Consider the following 18,447-nt stretch of genomic DNA (forward strand, 5'->3'; position numbering starts at 1 on the left):
GCCAACTAGGTTTGGAGGTTTTAACATCTCAGCACAATTACAGGATAAAGATTAAGCTGAGAGATAAATCATTCACAGAATCCATGTGTTGATTTCCAGGTTCAACAAACACAGGTTTTCAAACAGTCTGCAGTAATACTCATAATCAGCCAGTATCAGACCATCAGTTTAAACAAAAAGCTTGATTAACCATGGCAGAAATGGTTTTGTTCAAAGCGCCTTCTTTACAACACCTTGGCTACTGCCCTATGAATCTCCTTGTTCCGCAGGGTATAAATGATGGAGTTGAGCAGAGGGGTGATCACAACGTAGAAGACTGCAATTTGTTTATCACGATCAGGAGCTGATTCAGACTTTGGAACCATGTACTCCAAGATGGCAGGGCCATAAAACAAGGAGACCACCAGGAGATGGGAGCCACAGGTAGAGAAAGCCTTGCGCCGCCCAATGCTTGATCTCATTTGTGATACAGAATAAAGAATAAACCCATAGGAGATCAACATAACAGAAAGGGGAAGCAAAAGGACAACTGCTCCTATACCAAAAATAATGGCCTGAGCAATATTTGTATCACCACATGCAACTTTCAGCACCACTGGGACCTCACAGATGAAGTGATTGATCTGATTGGGGCCACAGTAGCTTTGGCAAACAAGGCAGACAATGCAAATCAAACAGAGCAGAGGGGCTACTATCCAGCATGCTGAAGTGAACTGCAACTGACGGCGCTTGCCCATGATAACAGCGTAAAGTAAGGGGCAACAGATGGCCAGGTAGCGGTCATAGGCCATGACACCCAGCAGGAAAACCTCAACAGCAGCTGTGGCCAAGGCGATGTACATCTGGATCATGCAGAATACTAAAGAAATGGCTCCATCTCCAGCCAGCAGCTGAGTTAACATCAGCGGCATGGTGCTGGTAACGTAACAGATATCCACACCTGCAAGATGTGAAAGAAAATAATACATGGGTGTGTGGAGTTTTAAATCAACCTGCACCAAGGTGATGATCAGCAGGTTCCCCAAAACAGTCAGCAAGTAGATGATGAGAATGACCACAAAGAGGAGAAGCTGGATTTTTCTCTGGCGGGCCAACCCCAGTAAGATGAATTCCTTGACAGAGGTGATGTTCTCACTTTCCATTCTGGCCTCCTGCCTGAAGAGACAGGAAGAAGGAGTTGGGATCGCTGTTTTTAAAGCAAGGCCTAAATACACTCAGAGCAAGCCCATCCCAGCATCTGCATCAACTCAAGTCTACATCTGAAACGGCCCCTGGAAGTCTGACCACAGATACTCAAGGGTCATGATCCTACAAGCAGAGGCTTTCTTCTAAAGATTCAGGCTGCCAGTTACCTAAACCGAATCCTGTGTTTCATTTCCTTCTAAAATCAAATAAACATTGTTGAACTTGTATATGGTTGAGGATACTTTGTACTGGAAACTCAGCTGATTTGTAATTTTGCTTAACTCTAAATGTCCTTGAGTTTGATTCTTTGGTGTGAGTTTGACCATTTAGTTGCTTAACTTGAGAGGGTCTTCCTCATGAGCTTGATGGTTTGACATACACTTTCTCTAGTTTCATGCACGTGGACCAACAAAGGGGCTTATCCTCAGCTAGTGATATAAGCCATAAGCCTGGTTTCCTGCATAACCACATAAGGACGGTTATTCGAATTCATGCTCAGGGAGAATTTTCCAATACATGTTACACCATACAGTATTTTTGTCTTCTGGTGAATCTTAAGCCGCACGCCATCTCAGCTGGATTTGGAAGACCACCTCCAGTGAGGACAGCCTGAGCGATGCCAATTCTGCCACTGCCTGTCCATTCTCACCCAGTGATCGTCCTTATGAGTGTGTAAGTGAAAAGCTACTAGCAGTGGCAGGTTAGCAGAAACACCAGCCCATTCTGCAAAGGCATCAGCATAGTGTACTCGTGCTTTCATAAGTGGCAAATCTGCTAGTTCAAAAATTAGTATGACTGTGGCTAGTATATGGCCCATCGTGTATGAACATGCATGAAAATTAGACAAAGCACTTGGGTAGAATTGGTTAAATAAGTAAACAAACAAATACTATTTATCCCGCACAAACACCATAGAGCTAAACTAAAGTTTTCTCCATTCTTTTTTGTGGAATGGTTTCCAGTAAAGTTTAAACAAGAATAATTAAGAGCCATTGATATTGCAAACCATTTCTTATAATCTGTTGCTCTTTTGTTCACATTTCTTCTTGATTTATAGAAATATACCTTTAGCACTCTCATCAGTTTAGCTGTTTAATATCATCCTAACATTTTTCAAATCACTTCAAACCCAGAATAACCAGGACAATTTTAAAACATTTTGTTAGCTGAAGCACTGATGAATAGTTTGATTTTAGTGTCTGATTTGAATCTATAAATATCCAAGGAAATTGTTAAATCAATAGGTATTATTGATTCAGCATTTGGTATTTAGCATTGAGCTTTGTGAACGGTGACATTTGGAGCACTAAACTGGTCTCCTCCTCGTTTACTACTTATGGGCAGAAACCCAAATGAAGAATTTCCAGCATGAGATCATTGAAACAATCCCTTTCACTGACAGAACCTTGGATAGAAGTTCCAGAGATTTCTGTTTCAATAACACCATAAATTAAGAAGGAAAATGTACTGAGAAAATCTGCTAGGGCTTTTCCCAAAATAAAAAGAATAGGAATAGCCTGATTGCCTGAACCATCTTTATGTGAATTTATTCAAAGTGCAAAACAAGTTAGAACATGCTCCTATTACATTTTCTCTTCAGTACTTCCAAAGTAGATTATTAAACACATCTTCCAAGATAACAAACTGTCTCTCAGCAGATACAGCACCTGCCTGACCTTCCCTGGAGTAAGAAAATGAAGATCTCAATAAGTCTTTGGATGGGAGACAACCAGAGATTTCCAGGATTGCAAATTAGACTAGAAGTTGAGAAACCATCTCGGCAGTTATCATGAATGCTTAGTATAGTTACTAGGAATCAAGATCAAGTCAAGTGCGTCTTCATCATTACCTTAATCAGTTTCACTAAAAATCATATTTTTTTCCTTGACTGGCAAAAAAATAAGCTTACCTTTGTTCTTTTCCCTGCCACCAAGGTGGAGCTGCTCATACTACCAGCTTCTCATAAGATGTCTAACCCTTCGGTAGACTATCCCTTTGCTTTCCCCTAATATCAGATCCTGGGCACTTATTTGGAAGTGCTGTGGTTATCATGACAGCAACTACATGAACTCTCACAGAAGGTGTCTTTGTAAAGTTTCAGAAGGCTTCTCTTAGCAGGAATTCAGCAACCTGTCACGTTAGCAAAGTTGAAATCACTTAAAACCACCCAGCAGAATGTTTTTTAGTGGCTGAAGATGCATTGGAACTTATTACACGTGATCGACATGTTGAAGTCCCTAAGGAAATACATGGATTGTGTACATCATCATTGGGAATATGCGACTCTCTTTGCTATTCTTTACTCTCAAAATCTCTGATGCAAAAGACTATTAGGAGATAATAATTCTAATGAGATTCATGAGCAATCATAACATCCAGCATTTCCTAATACCTCTTTGTTTATCTGTGCTGGGAAGACAATTTAAAAACTCTTCTTTGGCATTTTATTTTAATTTCAATTGTGGAATGCTGGCATGGTGGTTGGGATTTCTGGGAATTGAAGTCCACACATCTTGAAGCTGCCAAGTTTGAAAAACACTGTTCTAAACCTTCAGACACTTCTGTTAAAAGAAAACTAACATGGGTAGTACTGTATCTATCGAGTTTCAATTCATCTTTAATTCAAACAATGGTTCTGTGTTGTTTTTTTTACTTCAAAAAGTCATATGATTCCAAATTAAATTTCATGAATCTTATATTCAAAACAATGCATCTTCCTCTAAGATATGATAAAGTCTTCATTTCATCCCCCTTCTAGTCTGTTCAGACAATTTGTGTAATATTCCAACACCATGAGAATTACAAACTTTTTTTGCAGGTTTTACAGTGCCACTGTTCAATGCCACCCTTTGACTCAACTCAGAGTCAAAAGTCACTGATTTTACTGTAGCAGATCCCCTGATATGTTCTCTCTCTTTGCAAAAGTGTTTTGGGGAGAGGGGGGATTCGTACTGACCAACTATAATTGACGTCTGGCAAAGTTAAGTAACATATGCTATGGTCAGTCTAGGAACATGTAGAAATTCACAGACAGTTTCCTTGAAATCAATGTGGATTTATTAAAAATGTGCCCTGTGTTGTGAGGTGGGTCAGGATAGGAGCTGATACAAATACACACTCCAACAGCACTTAAACAAGTGAGGGACTTTATTCTAAGCCAGGGATTCCTAAACTTCCTAATCTTAATGTACACACCTCCCCTAGAAATCCAAACACCAGAATGAACACAAATGAACAATGAAAACTTCCCCAAAGTGAAACTTGGGGAACGTTGGATGTATTGTAACAAGGGAGGTATATCTCACAGTTTGGAAAACCCTGTTCTAAACACTAAGATATTCATGCAAATATAACAGTGTGACCTATTACTATATATACAAGTGAAAATACAATTTACAAAACTGTACAGGAATATCTATCTATCATCTATCTTTCTATCTCTTCTTAGCCTCTTAACTCTCTTTCCCTCACTTTCACCTGTGCTGTATTTCAGCTCCCCACCCCCCACCACTTTATCTCAATGGCTGATAATGGAATGCCTGTGGGTCCTCCTGACTGTCTTGGTGCCAAACAAATCCTTGAATCCATGCAATTCCACTGTCCAGTATCAGGGTCTCCATAAACACAACACAGTCTGTTCTCCTGGTTTTTCCACATGTTCACGAGCCACTTCAAGAATTTCTTCCAGGGCTTCCTTTTCCCCTCAGGGCTGAAATCTCTGGATTTGCAGGCATCACTTCACTCCATGATTCCCAGGTGATGTCCCCTCCAGCAGCATGTCTTGCAGCATCTACTGTAACACAACTCCCCCCACCCCCCGCCACACCTTTCTCTGCTTTTCCTGCCTTTTTTTATATCCTATATCCAGAACATATATGGGCCACTGTATCGGCACCTTCCAGCATTTCTCCCCTTTTTGCCTTCATACTTGAACTTCTCCTGAATCATTCCCTTCTCTAAAAAACCTGTGACCTTGGCACAGACCCAACCACTTTCCTTCAGCCAGGCACTTCAGTCTGCCACACCATATTCATCTTGTTTCCTGAAAATCTAGGGAGGAGACTTTGTCAACCCTATCTGAATCCCTCAGCTTCATCTTTACACACGCATTCACTATAGATTTAATCTTTTCTTCCCAGCTTTAAGTATGGTATTACAGGAACTTTCCAGAACAGTTCAGATCACACCTAGACAAGCATGTGCACCATATTTACCCCAGTTTTCCCAAGAATTGTCTTTTCAGGTTATAACATCTCATCACAAAGAGATCATATTAGGCTGAGAGGTTATCCACAGAATCATTGGATTGACTTCATGGTTAGAGAAAGCAAATATTTAAGGCATTCTACAATCAGCCAATTATTTATTTATTTATTTATTTATTTATTTATTTATATTTCAAATTTAGATACCACCCATCTCACAAAAAGTGACTCTTTTTAAAAAGAGAAAGGGTAATTAAGGAAGATGGAAACTCTTGTGTTTTCTGTTCCAAGACCTTTCTTTGCAACATCTTGGTTACTGCCCTATGGATGTCCTTGTTCCTCAGTGTATAAATGATAGGGTTCAGAAGTGGAGTGACCATAATATACAAGACAGCAATTTGTTTATCACAATGAGGAGCTGAGTTTGATCTGGGAACCATATACATAGACATAGCTGAACCATAAAACAAAGTAACCACAATGAGGTGGGAGCCACATGTAGAAAAAACCCTATGCCACCCAACAGTTGATTTCATGTCTGATATAGAATGGAGTATAAACCCATAGGAAGTCAAGATGACAGAAAGGGGAACTAGCAGGAAGAATCCTGCTATACTGAAAATAATGGCCTGAATTATTTGTGTATCACCACATGCAAGTTTCAGGACCAGTGGCAATTCACACATGAAGTGGTTGATGTGGTTGGGACCACAATAATTTTGGCAAACAAGGCAGATAATGCAGATTGTGCAAAGCAGTGGGGCAATTGTCCAGCAGGCTAAAGCAAACTGCAACTGACAGTGTTTGCCCATGGCAATAGCGTATACGAAGGGACGACAGATGGCCAAGTAACGATCATAGGCCATGACACCCAACAGCAAACACTCAACACCAGCTACGGACAATGCTATATTCATCTGGATCATACAGCATTCCAAGGTGATGGCCCCATTTCCTGTGAATAAGTGAATTAATATTTGGGGCAAAGTGCTGGTGACATAACAGATTTCTACTGCTGCAAGGTGAGAAAGAAAATAGTACATGGGAGTGTGAAGTTGCTTGTCAACCCGCACCAAGATGATGATCAGCAGGTTCCCCAAAACAGTAAGCAAGTAGATGACGAGAATGACTCCAAAGAGGAGAAACTGGATTTTTCGGTGGCTGGTGAATCCCAGCAAGATGAATTCCTTGACAAATGTTATATTCTCAACTCCCATCCTGGCCTCCTGTCTGAAGAAAAGGAAAAATAACAGGACACAATTTCTTGGAAATTAGACCACTTTTTTTTTTCTTTCTAAATAAGACAATATACACTCAAGTCCATCAAAACCTGCTGTCCTTTCTCAGATTATAGTCAAGAATTTGTTCCTGGAAACCTTAATAACCCTTCAAAGAAAAATGCATAGTTTGTTCCCTGGAAGAGAAAAGTAAAATGCATTTTTTTCTGGACAAATACCCAGGTTTTGCTGTTTGTTTGTTTCCTATCAGCTTTAGTTCATTTGATGCAAGAGAATTTGCTTTAAAAATTATTTTCAATAAGAACAGACTTCTGAAGACTTTGGTTTTCTTGCACTTAATTCCAAGGAAGCCAAGGAATGCATACACATTTCCTGCATTTCAGTATTCCTTATTCTGTCCGCTAAACCCAGGCTCTATTTCATCCCAAGATTAAATCATTCCCTGGGGCTTTTCCTCTAGTAATGCAATGGTCATCAGAAAAGGGGAAACCCTGGCCTTGAGTAATGGTTGAAGAATTCCTTGTTTCTCTGGAGTAATTCAAAGATGTGATTCACCCAATTACTCTGCTTACAGTTTAGGTGGAGAATTCTGGAAGGGCATTTGTCTCCAACTCTACTCAAAATCAACCCATCAAGCCAGTAGCAACAGATAGGATAAAAATGTAATAAAAGAGTTCAGTTATCTTGTGTCTTTTTCATAGGGTTGAAGGTACCAATGTCTTATCTTGTCTGGGAAGAGCAGCGCACAAGGACTGCTCTACTTATTTATTGGCTTGCTTAATTTTTATACTGCCACAGTCATGAGCTTCTCAGTGATCTATTTAAAAATACAGTACACCCATGAGAGACAATAAAACACCCAATGGTACAAAAAACCAACATCAGTAAAATCACCCTATTGTACAATCTAAAATGGAGCAACCCTCACTTATGGTTTGCGTCACAGTACAAAGGAGCAGGTGAAAACATGGAAGACCATCTCCAGCAAGGAGTTCTCCACTGCTTGTCCGTTCTCTCATGGTGACCACCCTTACGAACATGTTAAGTGAATAAGTGCCTAGCAATGGCAGATTAGCAGATCCAGCAGCGCATCCCACAACGGCATCTGTCAATATTTGTTTGTTTATTTTAATTTCTATAGCCCCTCTTCTCAACCAAGTGACTCTTGATGGCGCATAATCATAAAAAGAATTAAAACAAATATAATATAGCCCAAAATAAATATATATGGCAGCCAAGAAAAATTAGCCCATAATTATTAGTATAGCCAAGAAACAGGGCCCTTAACACATTCAGGGCCCCAGGCCCAGGCACATAACCAGGTCTTGAGGGCCTTATGAAAGGCCAATAGGGTCAGGGTCATCCTAATCTCTGAAGGGAGAATGTTCTACAGGGCAGGGGCTACGGCACAGAAGACACGTCTCCTGGTCCCCACCAGCCAACATTCCTTGGCTGATGGGACCCGCAACTTGCCCAACCTGCTAGACCAAATTGGGCAGGTAGAAATTTTTGGGAGAAGAGTGCCTCTTAGATAACCTAAAAGATATGTTTACACAGGTATCAGATTTGTTTCTTTTTCTTTAAAACAATGTGTAAGACTGTGGACAGAATTTGGCATATCATGTAACATGAACAACCTCGTGAACAACTGGGCAGAATAACTGCATAGATAGGATTCCTCCTGCTCTGAAACTACCAAAGATTTCAACAGGGATAACTAAAAGCTCGTGCATAGTACAAACCATGTATTACTGTATAATCTCTGGCAGGTTAGACTGGAAAGTTAAAAGCCCATCCCAGAAGATGGCAAAGCAAATCACTGTGGTCAAGAAAACGTCATCAAATTGTTAATATAGTCATCAAGAACAAAGTCATTATCTTAATAAATTTCACTTTTTTTTCAAGTGGCAACGTTTTCACTTACCTTCATTCTACCACTCATGCCACCAGGTTCTGTTAAGGTGTCAAACAGCTTGGTTTGCTTTCTACTTCTGCCTGATTACTGAGCATTTTGGGTTTTTTGTTGGAGGGACTCTTGTAAAAGAACCTATATGAGCTCTTCCATCATGTATATTTGTTAATGTTTTATAAGATTCTCTTGGCAGGAACTCCACAAGCTATTCGTTCATGAATGCTGAAAGCATCTAAAATCTCTTGGTAGAGTGATGGCATATAGTATCTGAAAATGCCTTGGAATTAATTACAGGTTATGGGAATATTTAAATCTGCAAGGGAATAAATTAGATTATGCATATTTTCATTGGGAATATGTTGCTTCGGTTTCCTCTTGTTTCCCCTCAGAATCTCTGGGGAAGGGAGATTGTTCGGGGATCATGACTCCATTGAAATTGTTCCTGCCCCTTCTGGTCCCTTCCTACCAATGGTTCAAGCTTTGTTGCCATGGCATACCAAGGGGGAAGGGGGTTGCCCTGGGCTCAGGCAATCAGGGAATGGTGCCAAAGACATGTAGAGGCTAGTGGCCAGTGTGGAGTTAGGTCTCTGCTTCCTACACACCAGTCAGCCCTTTGCTCGTTGGTAGCAGCTTAGCAGGGACAGAGGGGGGAAAAATTGTGCCTTCAAGTCAGTTTTGACTCCTGGTGATGGCTGCCCACGGTTTTTTTGGCAGCATTTTTCAAAAGTGGCTTGCTTTTCCTAGGGCTGAAAGAGAGTGACTGGCCCAAGGTCACACAGCTGGCTCTGTGGCTAAAGCTGGACTAGAACTCACAGTCTCCTGGTTTCTAGTCTGACACCTTCACTACTATATCGAACTAGCAGTGAAGGAGTGGAGATGTTAAACATATTATCTGTCCTGGGTGTCAAATATGCTAGGCACACCACTGTTTTCATGCTCCTTATCTTGACTTTTTGGGTATCTTGAGAACTTAATAAAGGAAAAGAATAGTATTTGAATGTATCCGCAGAGGTTGAAGCCATGCAAATCCAACGTTGTGTTTTTTGTGCCAACGTAGCTTTTCCTAGTAGATCTTTGTCTTCCTGGGCTGGACTGACAATTTAAAATAACTGTATTTTTGACATTTTTTAAAAAATTTGAATTCTGTGACATTTTAATCAGTAATGATAATTTAGTGGATTCACACTTAGTTTTCATTCTTGTCCTGTTGATTTTAAAGACCTGTGTGGATGTTAGCATCCATGCCTTCCTGCAGGTATCCCTAACTCACAGCCCATGGATTTCATGCAGTCCTCCAAGTTATTTTCTGTGATCCCAACAATACTTTGTAAGCATTGAAGATGCTGCCATCGAGGCCAATATGTACCATGTAAATATTAGGTGCCCCTAGGATGGCACATGTAACACCTTTGCTGCGGGAGCTGCATTGGGTGTCAGTTTGCTTCCAGGTCCAATTCAAGGTGTGGGTTATCACCTTTAAAGCCCTACAAGGCATGGGTCCAGGTTACCTGAGGAACCATCTCATTCCCATTACATCAAACCATCCCACCCCGTCAGGCAGAAGGGGCATGTTGCAGATCCCGTCAGTGAGAGAATGTCGGCTGGTGGGGCCCAGGAAGAGAGCCTTCTCTGCTGTTGCCCCTGCCCTTTGCAATATTCTCCCCCCAGAGGTGCAGCAGGCCCCTACCCTCCTGGCTTTCCAGAAAGGATTAAAGACCTGGCTCTGCCTGCGTATGTGGGGCGACACAAGCTCTAACCACTTCTGGGGGTGGTTAGCACCCTGACAACGCTCCCAGAGTTATTCATCAACTCTCCATCATTCTTGGAAGTCAGTTATTATTAGGATTGTTTTATATTGTATTTTAATGAATTTTATCTTTGTTGTAAACCGCTCAGAGTTGTTTCAATGAGATGGGCAGTGACAAATTTGGTAGGTAGGTAGGTAGGTAGATAGGTAGGTAGGTAGATAGGTAGGTAAATAAATAAATAAATAAATAAATAAATAAATAAGTAAATAAGGGTAGGCCATGGGAAGGGGTTCAGGAAGACAAATGGTCTAGAGACAGCAAGCTCAGAGTTCACCTTGACCTAGTCCTGTGAGTCTTCAGCAGCAACTGGGTGTGGTTGGCCTGGCCATGTAGGTGGCATCACAAGGCTTCTTTTGTCAAACTGTGCCACCCTCCAGTAACCCTTGCCCACTGTCTCGGTTTACAGCAGTGCCATACTGTCCAGGCAGGTACAGCTGGAAAGTGAAGCTTGTGGAAGGAGCCTTGAGGCTGGAGAGAAAACAGGTGGGGAAACTGGAGCTGTCTGAAGGACAGAAGAAGGAGAGGTTGAGGAGGGCTGGGTTAGGCTGCTCTGCCACAAGGGTTTCTCTACCAGAATAGGAAAAAGAGTGGGCAGGCAAGCTTTAACCTGGGGACATTAAAGAAGCTGAAATTAAATTGTATTCCAGTGACTTTCAGCCAGTCACTCATTTTCTCAGCACTAGGAAGGGTATAAGAAAATACTTCTGAAAATGATGTCAAGAAAACTACATGGATTTGTCCATGAACTCCCCAGGAATCAAGACTAAAGCAAAGGCACTAACTAATTAACTAAATTTGTTTTGTTCCCCAGCTTTTCTCACCATTTTAGAAAACTACACTCAAGACATTTTGGTACAGCAATGTCACCACTCTTTTGCCAATCTTTTAAAACCATCATTTTAGGGAAATTATTATCTTCTTTTTTAATTATGCAAAAGACACCCACTTGGTATTTTCTCTCATACACACACACACACACACACACACAAAATACAGATTTTGAAAGAAAAAGGAAAGGAAAGTAATAAGTAAATGAAAAAAGTGGAAAGAAGAAAGAGAGAGAGAGAGAGAAGGAAGGAAGGAAGGAAGGAAGGAAGGAAGGAAGGAAGGAAGGAAGGAAGGAAGGAAGGAAGGAAGGAAGGAAGGAAGGAAGGAAGGAAGGAGAGGAGAGAGGAGAGGAGAGGAGAGGAGAGGAGAGGAGAGGAGAGGAGAGGAGAGGAGAGGAGAGGAGAGGAGAGGAGAGGAGAGGAGAGGAGAGGAGAGGAGAGGAAAAGTTATACAGAAGTGGCTTCCAATCTTCTTAACAGCAGTTACAAGTACATTTATATCTTACTCCCTCTCTCTAAGATTAGAACATCATTTCCTTCTTTCCATAGTCTACCCTTTCTAATCATCAAACCCATAAATCACAAGTTCATTTTTTCTCGTTTCACCAAAAACTCCATAAGTGGTTTCCAGGCACTAATAAATGTAGTTATTGTCCTTTCTCTAATCAAACAGGTCAATTTTGCCATCTCTGCTAACTGCTAGCCATTCCTCCATTGTGAGTATCTCAGAGTCTTTCCATCTTGGGGCATATAAAACTCACTTGGTATTTTCCATTAACTCCAGTCTGTCAAAGTGATAGGATGCTCGCTACGTGCACTGTCCTTCTTACAAAAAAAAAGGGGGGGGGTTGTAATTTAAATAATGAAATTATGTATATAATGAAACTTCCTGGGTTTATGCTTTAAAGGCATGTGACTAGTGGTTTCAGCTTTTTCATTCACCTTTGGGAGAGAAATGAAACTTACAAGAGATAAAATCAAATGTTCTTTTTTAAAAAAATAACTCAAAGGATATGTTATAACGAAGCCCAATTTACACAAATACATGCCATGTCCCTGTAAAACACAGGATAGCCTACAGGATGGTGGTGGTCCAGGATAATTAGTAATTTTGGAAGACAGACAGCTTTCAAGTTACATATCAGCTTCCAAGAAATTAAAGAAGAGAAAAATAAATCTTGAACTTCGTCTGAAATTACATAGAATGCAGTACTTGTGCAGAGAAATAAGAATAAAGCTTCTAACACAGACAAAATTAATTTAATCTGAATGTAACATCTAACTAACATTTTAACATGTTCTTAAAGAAATCCTGAATCCCAGAGCAGCAGTTCTCTGCTGCTTTGTCCCTATAAACCTCCCTTACCTTCTTTTTGCAATATTAATCATTTATCAGAGTTGTCCAGGAGATTACACATTCCATTATTTTTCCAAGTCAGACATTTCTACTGTGTCCCCATAGCCCTGCCTTTGTCTTATAAAAACTTTTTGGGGAAGGGTGAAGGAAATCTTCTGAGGGCACTAAAGTCCATGCAAGAGACAAACTACGTATTCCAAATCAGACATCCACTGGCATTAAGACTGGCAGAGAGGCTGCAGTATTGTGAATCCTGGCTGGCTATTCACAACAAGAACAGAACATAGAATGGGAAGTGTGTTGGTATAGTATTCACACCACAGAATTCACAAAAATCCTTTGTTCAAATCCCCATCTTCTCATCACTTTGACCACTGCCCCATGGACATCCTTGTTTCTCAAGGTATAAATAATGGGATTGATCAAGGGAGTGATTAACATGTAAAAGACAGAAATGTGTTTGTCATGATCAGGACCTGATTCCAATCGTGGAATCATGTATGTAGACATGACAGTACCATAGAATATGGTGACTACAATAAGGTGGGAGGCACATGTGGAGAAAGCTTTGTGGCGCCCAGAAATAGATCTCATTTGTAACACTGAGCAAAGTATTAGTCCATAGGAAGTCAAGATAATGGAAACAGGAAACAGCAGGAGCAACACAGATGCCAGAAATACAGCAGCCTCTGCAATGTGGGTGTCAGCACAGGAAAGTTTTAAAACTGCTGGTAGTTCACAAAAGAAGTGATCAACATGGTTGGGGCCACAAAATGGGAACCAAAGAGTAGAACCTACATTGATTGAACCAAGGATGAAGCCACCTGACCAACAAACTAGGGAGAGTTGCAGTTGGCGCCACTTGCCCATAGTAGTGGAATAAAGGAGGGGTTGACAGATGGCCAAGTAGCGGTCAAAAGCCATAGCAGCCAGGAGAAGACATTCAGTGCCTCCCAGGCTCAGAGCAAAATACATCTGGGTGGCACAACGGGTGAAGGAGATGGCTCCAGTGCCAGAATGAAGGTGGACTAACATCTGGGGCAAAGTACAGGTGACATAGCAAATCTCCAGCCCAGAGAGTTGAATTAGAAAGAAATACATTGGTGTGTGGAGGGAGGATTCAGTCCATACAAGCAGAATGATCACCAGATTTCCCAGAATGGTGAATAGGTAGACAATTAAGAAGACCATGAAGAGGACAATCTGTATCTTGCGACAGCTAGTCAGTCCCGCCAAGGTGAACTCTGTAACGTAGGTGAGATTTCCAATCTCCATCATAGTCTTCTGCCCATTGGTTCAGTGAGATTTGTGGGTAATGTGGCAAGCCTAAAAATAGGTAAATCAAGAAGCTGTATTAAAATCCAAAGTCAACATTTACACATACTGACCTTGGTAACACAACTCTAGTTCTCTTTGAACATTAGTGGTATTTCTTACAGGTGAAACTGCAGAAAAAAGCCTAAACAAGCAAATCAAAGTTCCAAATATTTCAGGTCTGTAATATTCCATGATGCTGGTTGTGTTTCAGCACAAAACACATATTTTAAAGGATGTCTCAGACAGAGAGGGCTGTATGTGGACTTTCTTACTACTCTTAGATTCTGAACTCCTGAATTACGGCCTTGTTGAATGACTTCCCAGCACTCTTCCTGTCCTTACAGAATAAAAGATCCTAGGTCTCTAACCAGATTCTTGAGTCCTAAAAGTGACACATAGCCTTTATTTTGATATCCTTCTTAATAAGATCCTTTTTGTTTTATTGCCTAGGAAAAGCTAGAGTCCCCAAATCACTGTCAACCTCCCTAATATTTCTTAGTGTTGATACAGTCTAATTGCATAGAATTAGATGTTACATTAGTTCTGGTGCTTCTTTATTCATTTACATAGATTTATGTAACCCAATACTCCATACAGTTTTTTTTTTAAGTAAAAGTAAAATATATCCCTCTCAGCATCAACGCAACAAAATCCAGCAGCCTGATATTATATATAGTCAAATATGAATACTCCATAATGATACAAGACCATTTTCATAGTCGAGGCATTAAGGATGCTGATTTCTGGGGGTAAGATGTTCTATGGTGAAGAGCTGCTGAAGAGAATAGCATTCAGTCCATGCCCTTTTGATCTCCCATATACAATGCTCCACTCCAATCCATCCCCAGACAGTCCAGAAAGATAACACAGTCAATGGTATCAAAAACTACTGAAAGGTCTAATAGGACCAAGAGAATTGTATTCATATCTTTAAGGTTCCAAAGAAGTCGTTCATTAGAATGACCAGTGCTTTTCTGTCCATGCCTGGGTCTGAATCAAAAGTGGAAATGATCTAGATAATCATTTATTTAGGAATCTTTAAGGATGATGATAGAGTAATCTTACCTTTGTGGTTCTCCAAAACTTCCTCATTCAGTTGAGAGAGTTTCTCATGCTGCTCAGTAATTTTAGTAGTTGTTTCACCAGTTTTCTTCATTTAAGGTAGTTTTCTAAAAGGAAGATGCTGAAAATCCATACTGAAGATTTTTGAAGGAACTTGATGACCTATCTTGTAGGTTGTAGCCTTTTTCTTGGAAGCAAAAACCATATGGAGCTACCTGGGAGTAAATAGAATTTCCTAAATGTAAAACATGAAGGTGCCTTCCCACTAGAAATAACTCTGACCTTTGAACACACACACATTTGCAGCAATAATTACATTATCAATAAGGAATGCCTATATAACTGGCTTTTCATGGCCACTGGAATTCTATTAGGAAAAAAACCCTATCATCTCTAAGTGTTCCAATGAGATCTATCACTGAAGGATTAGTTAGGAAGATGTTTTATTCAATTCAGTGGTACATGAAACTCCGCCTGGTTGATCATGATGGCCAAAACAGCAGCTAAATCACTCTTTGTGTCTTGTACCATAAAGCTTTTTTTAAGATATGAACAATTTTGAATTGCAGAATTACTACTTAGACTTGAGTCTTCAACCACCTTAGAAGTGATTTTCTCAATCCATGTTTAATTTTGAAGATGAGGATCAACATAACATTGCATGTTCACTTACTAATGAAGCAGTTGATGAGCACTGTGCTAAGGAAAGTAGTTTCTCTCTCTCTCTCTCTCTTTCTCGCTGGCTTGATAAATTTTTAAGGACCAATAAAATAATGAAATACACAGATGCTATCCATGGAGGTTGTTTTGATCCCTTTGAGCTTTTTTACTAGACCATTATCACATTCTTGGTTGTTATTTCAGTAGCATGATTCCCAATGGATTAATTTAGCAAAATACAAGCAAAAGGAATCTTTGATCTTTCCAACTATAATAAGGATTTTTTTAAAACAAAGAAAATGTTTTGTCAATATGACTATTTCTTACAATCAGCATTTGTGTGTGTGTGGGTGTAATTTTATTTTAAAAAATTAAAAAAGAATAAAAATTACAACAAACTAAATCAGAACAGAAAAGTGAAAAAAGAGAAAAAATAAAAACAGCTAAAAGTGCAATAGAAAAAGAAAATAGAAAAAAAGAGCAAGTTATAAAGAAAAGTATAGAGACATGTCTTCAAGTTATGACCATTCGTTTAGTGACTGTTCGAAGTTACAACAGCGCTGAAAACATTGACTTATGACCAGTCCTCACACGTATTACCATCGCAGCATCCCTGCAGTCATGTGATCACAATTCAGGTGCTTGGCAACCAGCATCTATTTACAATGGTTGCAGCATCCTGGGGTCATGTGATCACCATTTGCAACCTTCCCAGCCAGCTTCGGACAAGCAAAATCAACAGGGAACTGTCTGATTCACTTAATGACCACAGTGATTCACTTAACGACAACCACCAAAAATATCGTAAAATGAGGTGTGGTCATGTGACAACTTGCTTAATGATCGCACCACTTAACAATGAATTTTCTGGCCCCTATTGTGGTTGTAAGTCTACTTGTATTTGTCCTTCACATCAAGTGAAAGAGATGTGTCCTTCTCCTGCCAACACATGAGTTATCATCTGCAGCAAGGTATCAATGACATAACATATATCTATGCCTGGGAGATATGTGAAAAAGATACTTGGCTGTGTGGAAGCAGGAGTCCACAAAATGTAAATATGATTATATGTAACTATTGTGTCATGTGGCAAGTAAGGTTCCAATTTATCAAAGAAGGAAAAAAAAATCCAACATTAAAAAAACAATATATTATATTAAACTATAGACTGGGATTGGGGAAATGGATCCAATGTGGAAGAAGAATTTGGTTCCCATAAGGTCACTCAACAAGATGATATTAGAATGCAGGCTTTTAGTCTGTGCAAATTCCTCCATCGTTGCTAAATCTCAGTCCCAAACTGCATGGATTACTTCATGTGAGACTAACAATGGAGAAAATTCCCATCAGCTCCTATACAAAATAGAAGTGCTTTTCTCTGTGTAAGAGCAAATTGGGAGGGAAGGCATATTTTTATCTGTAGGAAGGGATGGAGAATGGTGACTCATAGAAGTGCAGATAAAATGAAAAATGTGTTTAATTTTGAGCGCAGAACCAAACAACTTAATCCAGAAGGTCCCATTAGAAAGTTACAAGTTAGCTGTGCTCTTACCAAATTTAAGCTGGAACAGCTTGAGTGTTCGGGGTTCTCTTAGAATAAAACTCAGAATATTCTGAGTGTTCCAACCATAAGAAACCATAAGCAATAGGGGGAACTCGGTATGAAAATTCTTCTCTTGTTCTACATCTCAGAGCCATAAAAGTATATGGGGTGTCAGGCTATATTGGCAGCCTCTTCCCACTCAAATTATGGAAGATTGAGAAAAAAAGGGCTGAATTTTATATATATTTTTAAAAGATTGAACAATATTTGTATAGATACTATGGAAACAATTGTTTTGTGGGGTACGCAAAAGGGTCTTCCACTGGAGATGCTAACAGAAAGGAAAGTGAACTTCTCTCTGTTCTTTTAAAATTTCTCACACATTCAGTTCCACTACCTCTAGGGCAGATACTGTCAGCCCTTTGAAGTAGACCAGGTCAGGAAACAGACACCACAAGAAATACTAGACCTTTACTGATATAGGCTGTAACAACAAAAACTTAAAAGCCTGACTCTTTCTCTTCCCTCTTTCTTACACTAAAGAGAGTCAAGGTGGGAAAATCTTGAATTTCTTCTTCACCCCTTTCTGTTTTCCTGGGCTAAATTCATGTTTTCCCAACAGTTGCTGCATATTTTCTTCAAGGTCATCTCTGTGGTCCTCTATAGGCTCATGAAGGTCAGCCAGGAAGAAAATATTGATTTTGCCAAACGCTCTGAGGTTTTAATTTTTTAAAAAGATTGTTTTTTAATCACCCCATGTTTCTTATTCAACATTAGTTACCTTGAAAATCTCAGCCAGCATGATTCCCATAGTTCCTATTTAACAGCAGGTTTAAATATCAGTTTAATTAACTGATATTAACTAATTTCAATGTAAATAATAAAGAAAAAAGAAGGCAAATGAAAATAAACATTTGACACAAACAATACAGGATCTCAGTCTGGAAGATAATACTTGTCTATCTGCTTCAAAGGCTTACACTTTATTTTTATTCACATGAAACTGCAACAAAGACAGAGTCCTAAATGTGTTGTTTTTAAATGCTGAAATCTCTGTTTTCTAGTTGCTAGGTGATAGACAGAAGGATGGATGGATGGATGGATGGATGGATGGATGGATGGATGGATGGATGGAAGAGGGAGGGGTGGGGAGGGGTAGGGAGGGCAGGGAAGGAAGGAAGGAAGGAAGGAAGGAAGGAAGGAAGGAAGGAAGGAAGGAAGGAAGGAAGGAAGGAAGGAAGGAAGGTTGATTGAAAGAGTATGAAGAGAAATGAACTATCCATATATAGAAGACATTACTAAATGTTAAAAGCTAGAACTTGAGACACATTGG

At 39.8% G+C, this 18,447-nt stretch overlaps 3 protein-coding genes across 3 annotated transcripts; all 3 read right to left on the bottom strand.

Moving 5' to 3' along the window:
- Positions 1-224: 224 nt before the first annotated feature.
- LOC103063002 (olfactory receptor 2B8-like) lies at positions 225-1,142 on the bottom strand. The gene has a single exon (XM_007444626.2). The coding sequence runs from the start codon at positions 1,140-1,142 to the stop codon at positions 225-227; it is 918 nt and encodes a 305-aa protein (XP_007444688.2).
- A 4,463-nt stretch (positions 1,143-5,605) lies between these two features.
- Positions 5,606-6,607, bottom strand: LOC148215334 (olfactory receptor 2G3-like). The gene has a single exon (XM_088144151.1). It carries the CDS (start codon positions 6,605-6,607, stop codon positions 5,606-5,608), a length of 1,002 nt encoding a protein of 333 aa, XP_088000277.1.
- A 6,237-nt stretch (positions 6,608-12,844) lies between these two features.
- LOC103050269 (olfactory receptor 2D2-like) lies at positions 12,845-13,810 on the bottom strand. Its single transcript, XM_088144153.1, has one exon. The coding sequence runs from the start codon at positions 13,808-13,810 to the stop codon at positions 12,845-12,847; it is 966 nt and encodes a 321-aa protein (XP_088000279.1).
- Positions 13,811-18,447: the final 4,637 nt, after the last annotated feature.

Source organism: Python bivittatus, unplaced genomic scaffold (assembly GCF_059951505.1).
Source record: "Python bivittatus isolate LINGU-HERP-01145 unplaced genomic scaffold, Pbiv_v1 ctg000430_np1212, whole genome shotgun sequence".
Taxonomy (NCBI): Eukaryota; Metazoa; Chordata; class Lepidosauria; order Squamata; family Pythonidae; genus Python; species Python bivittatus.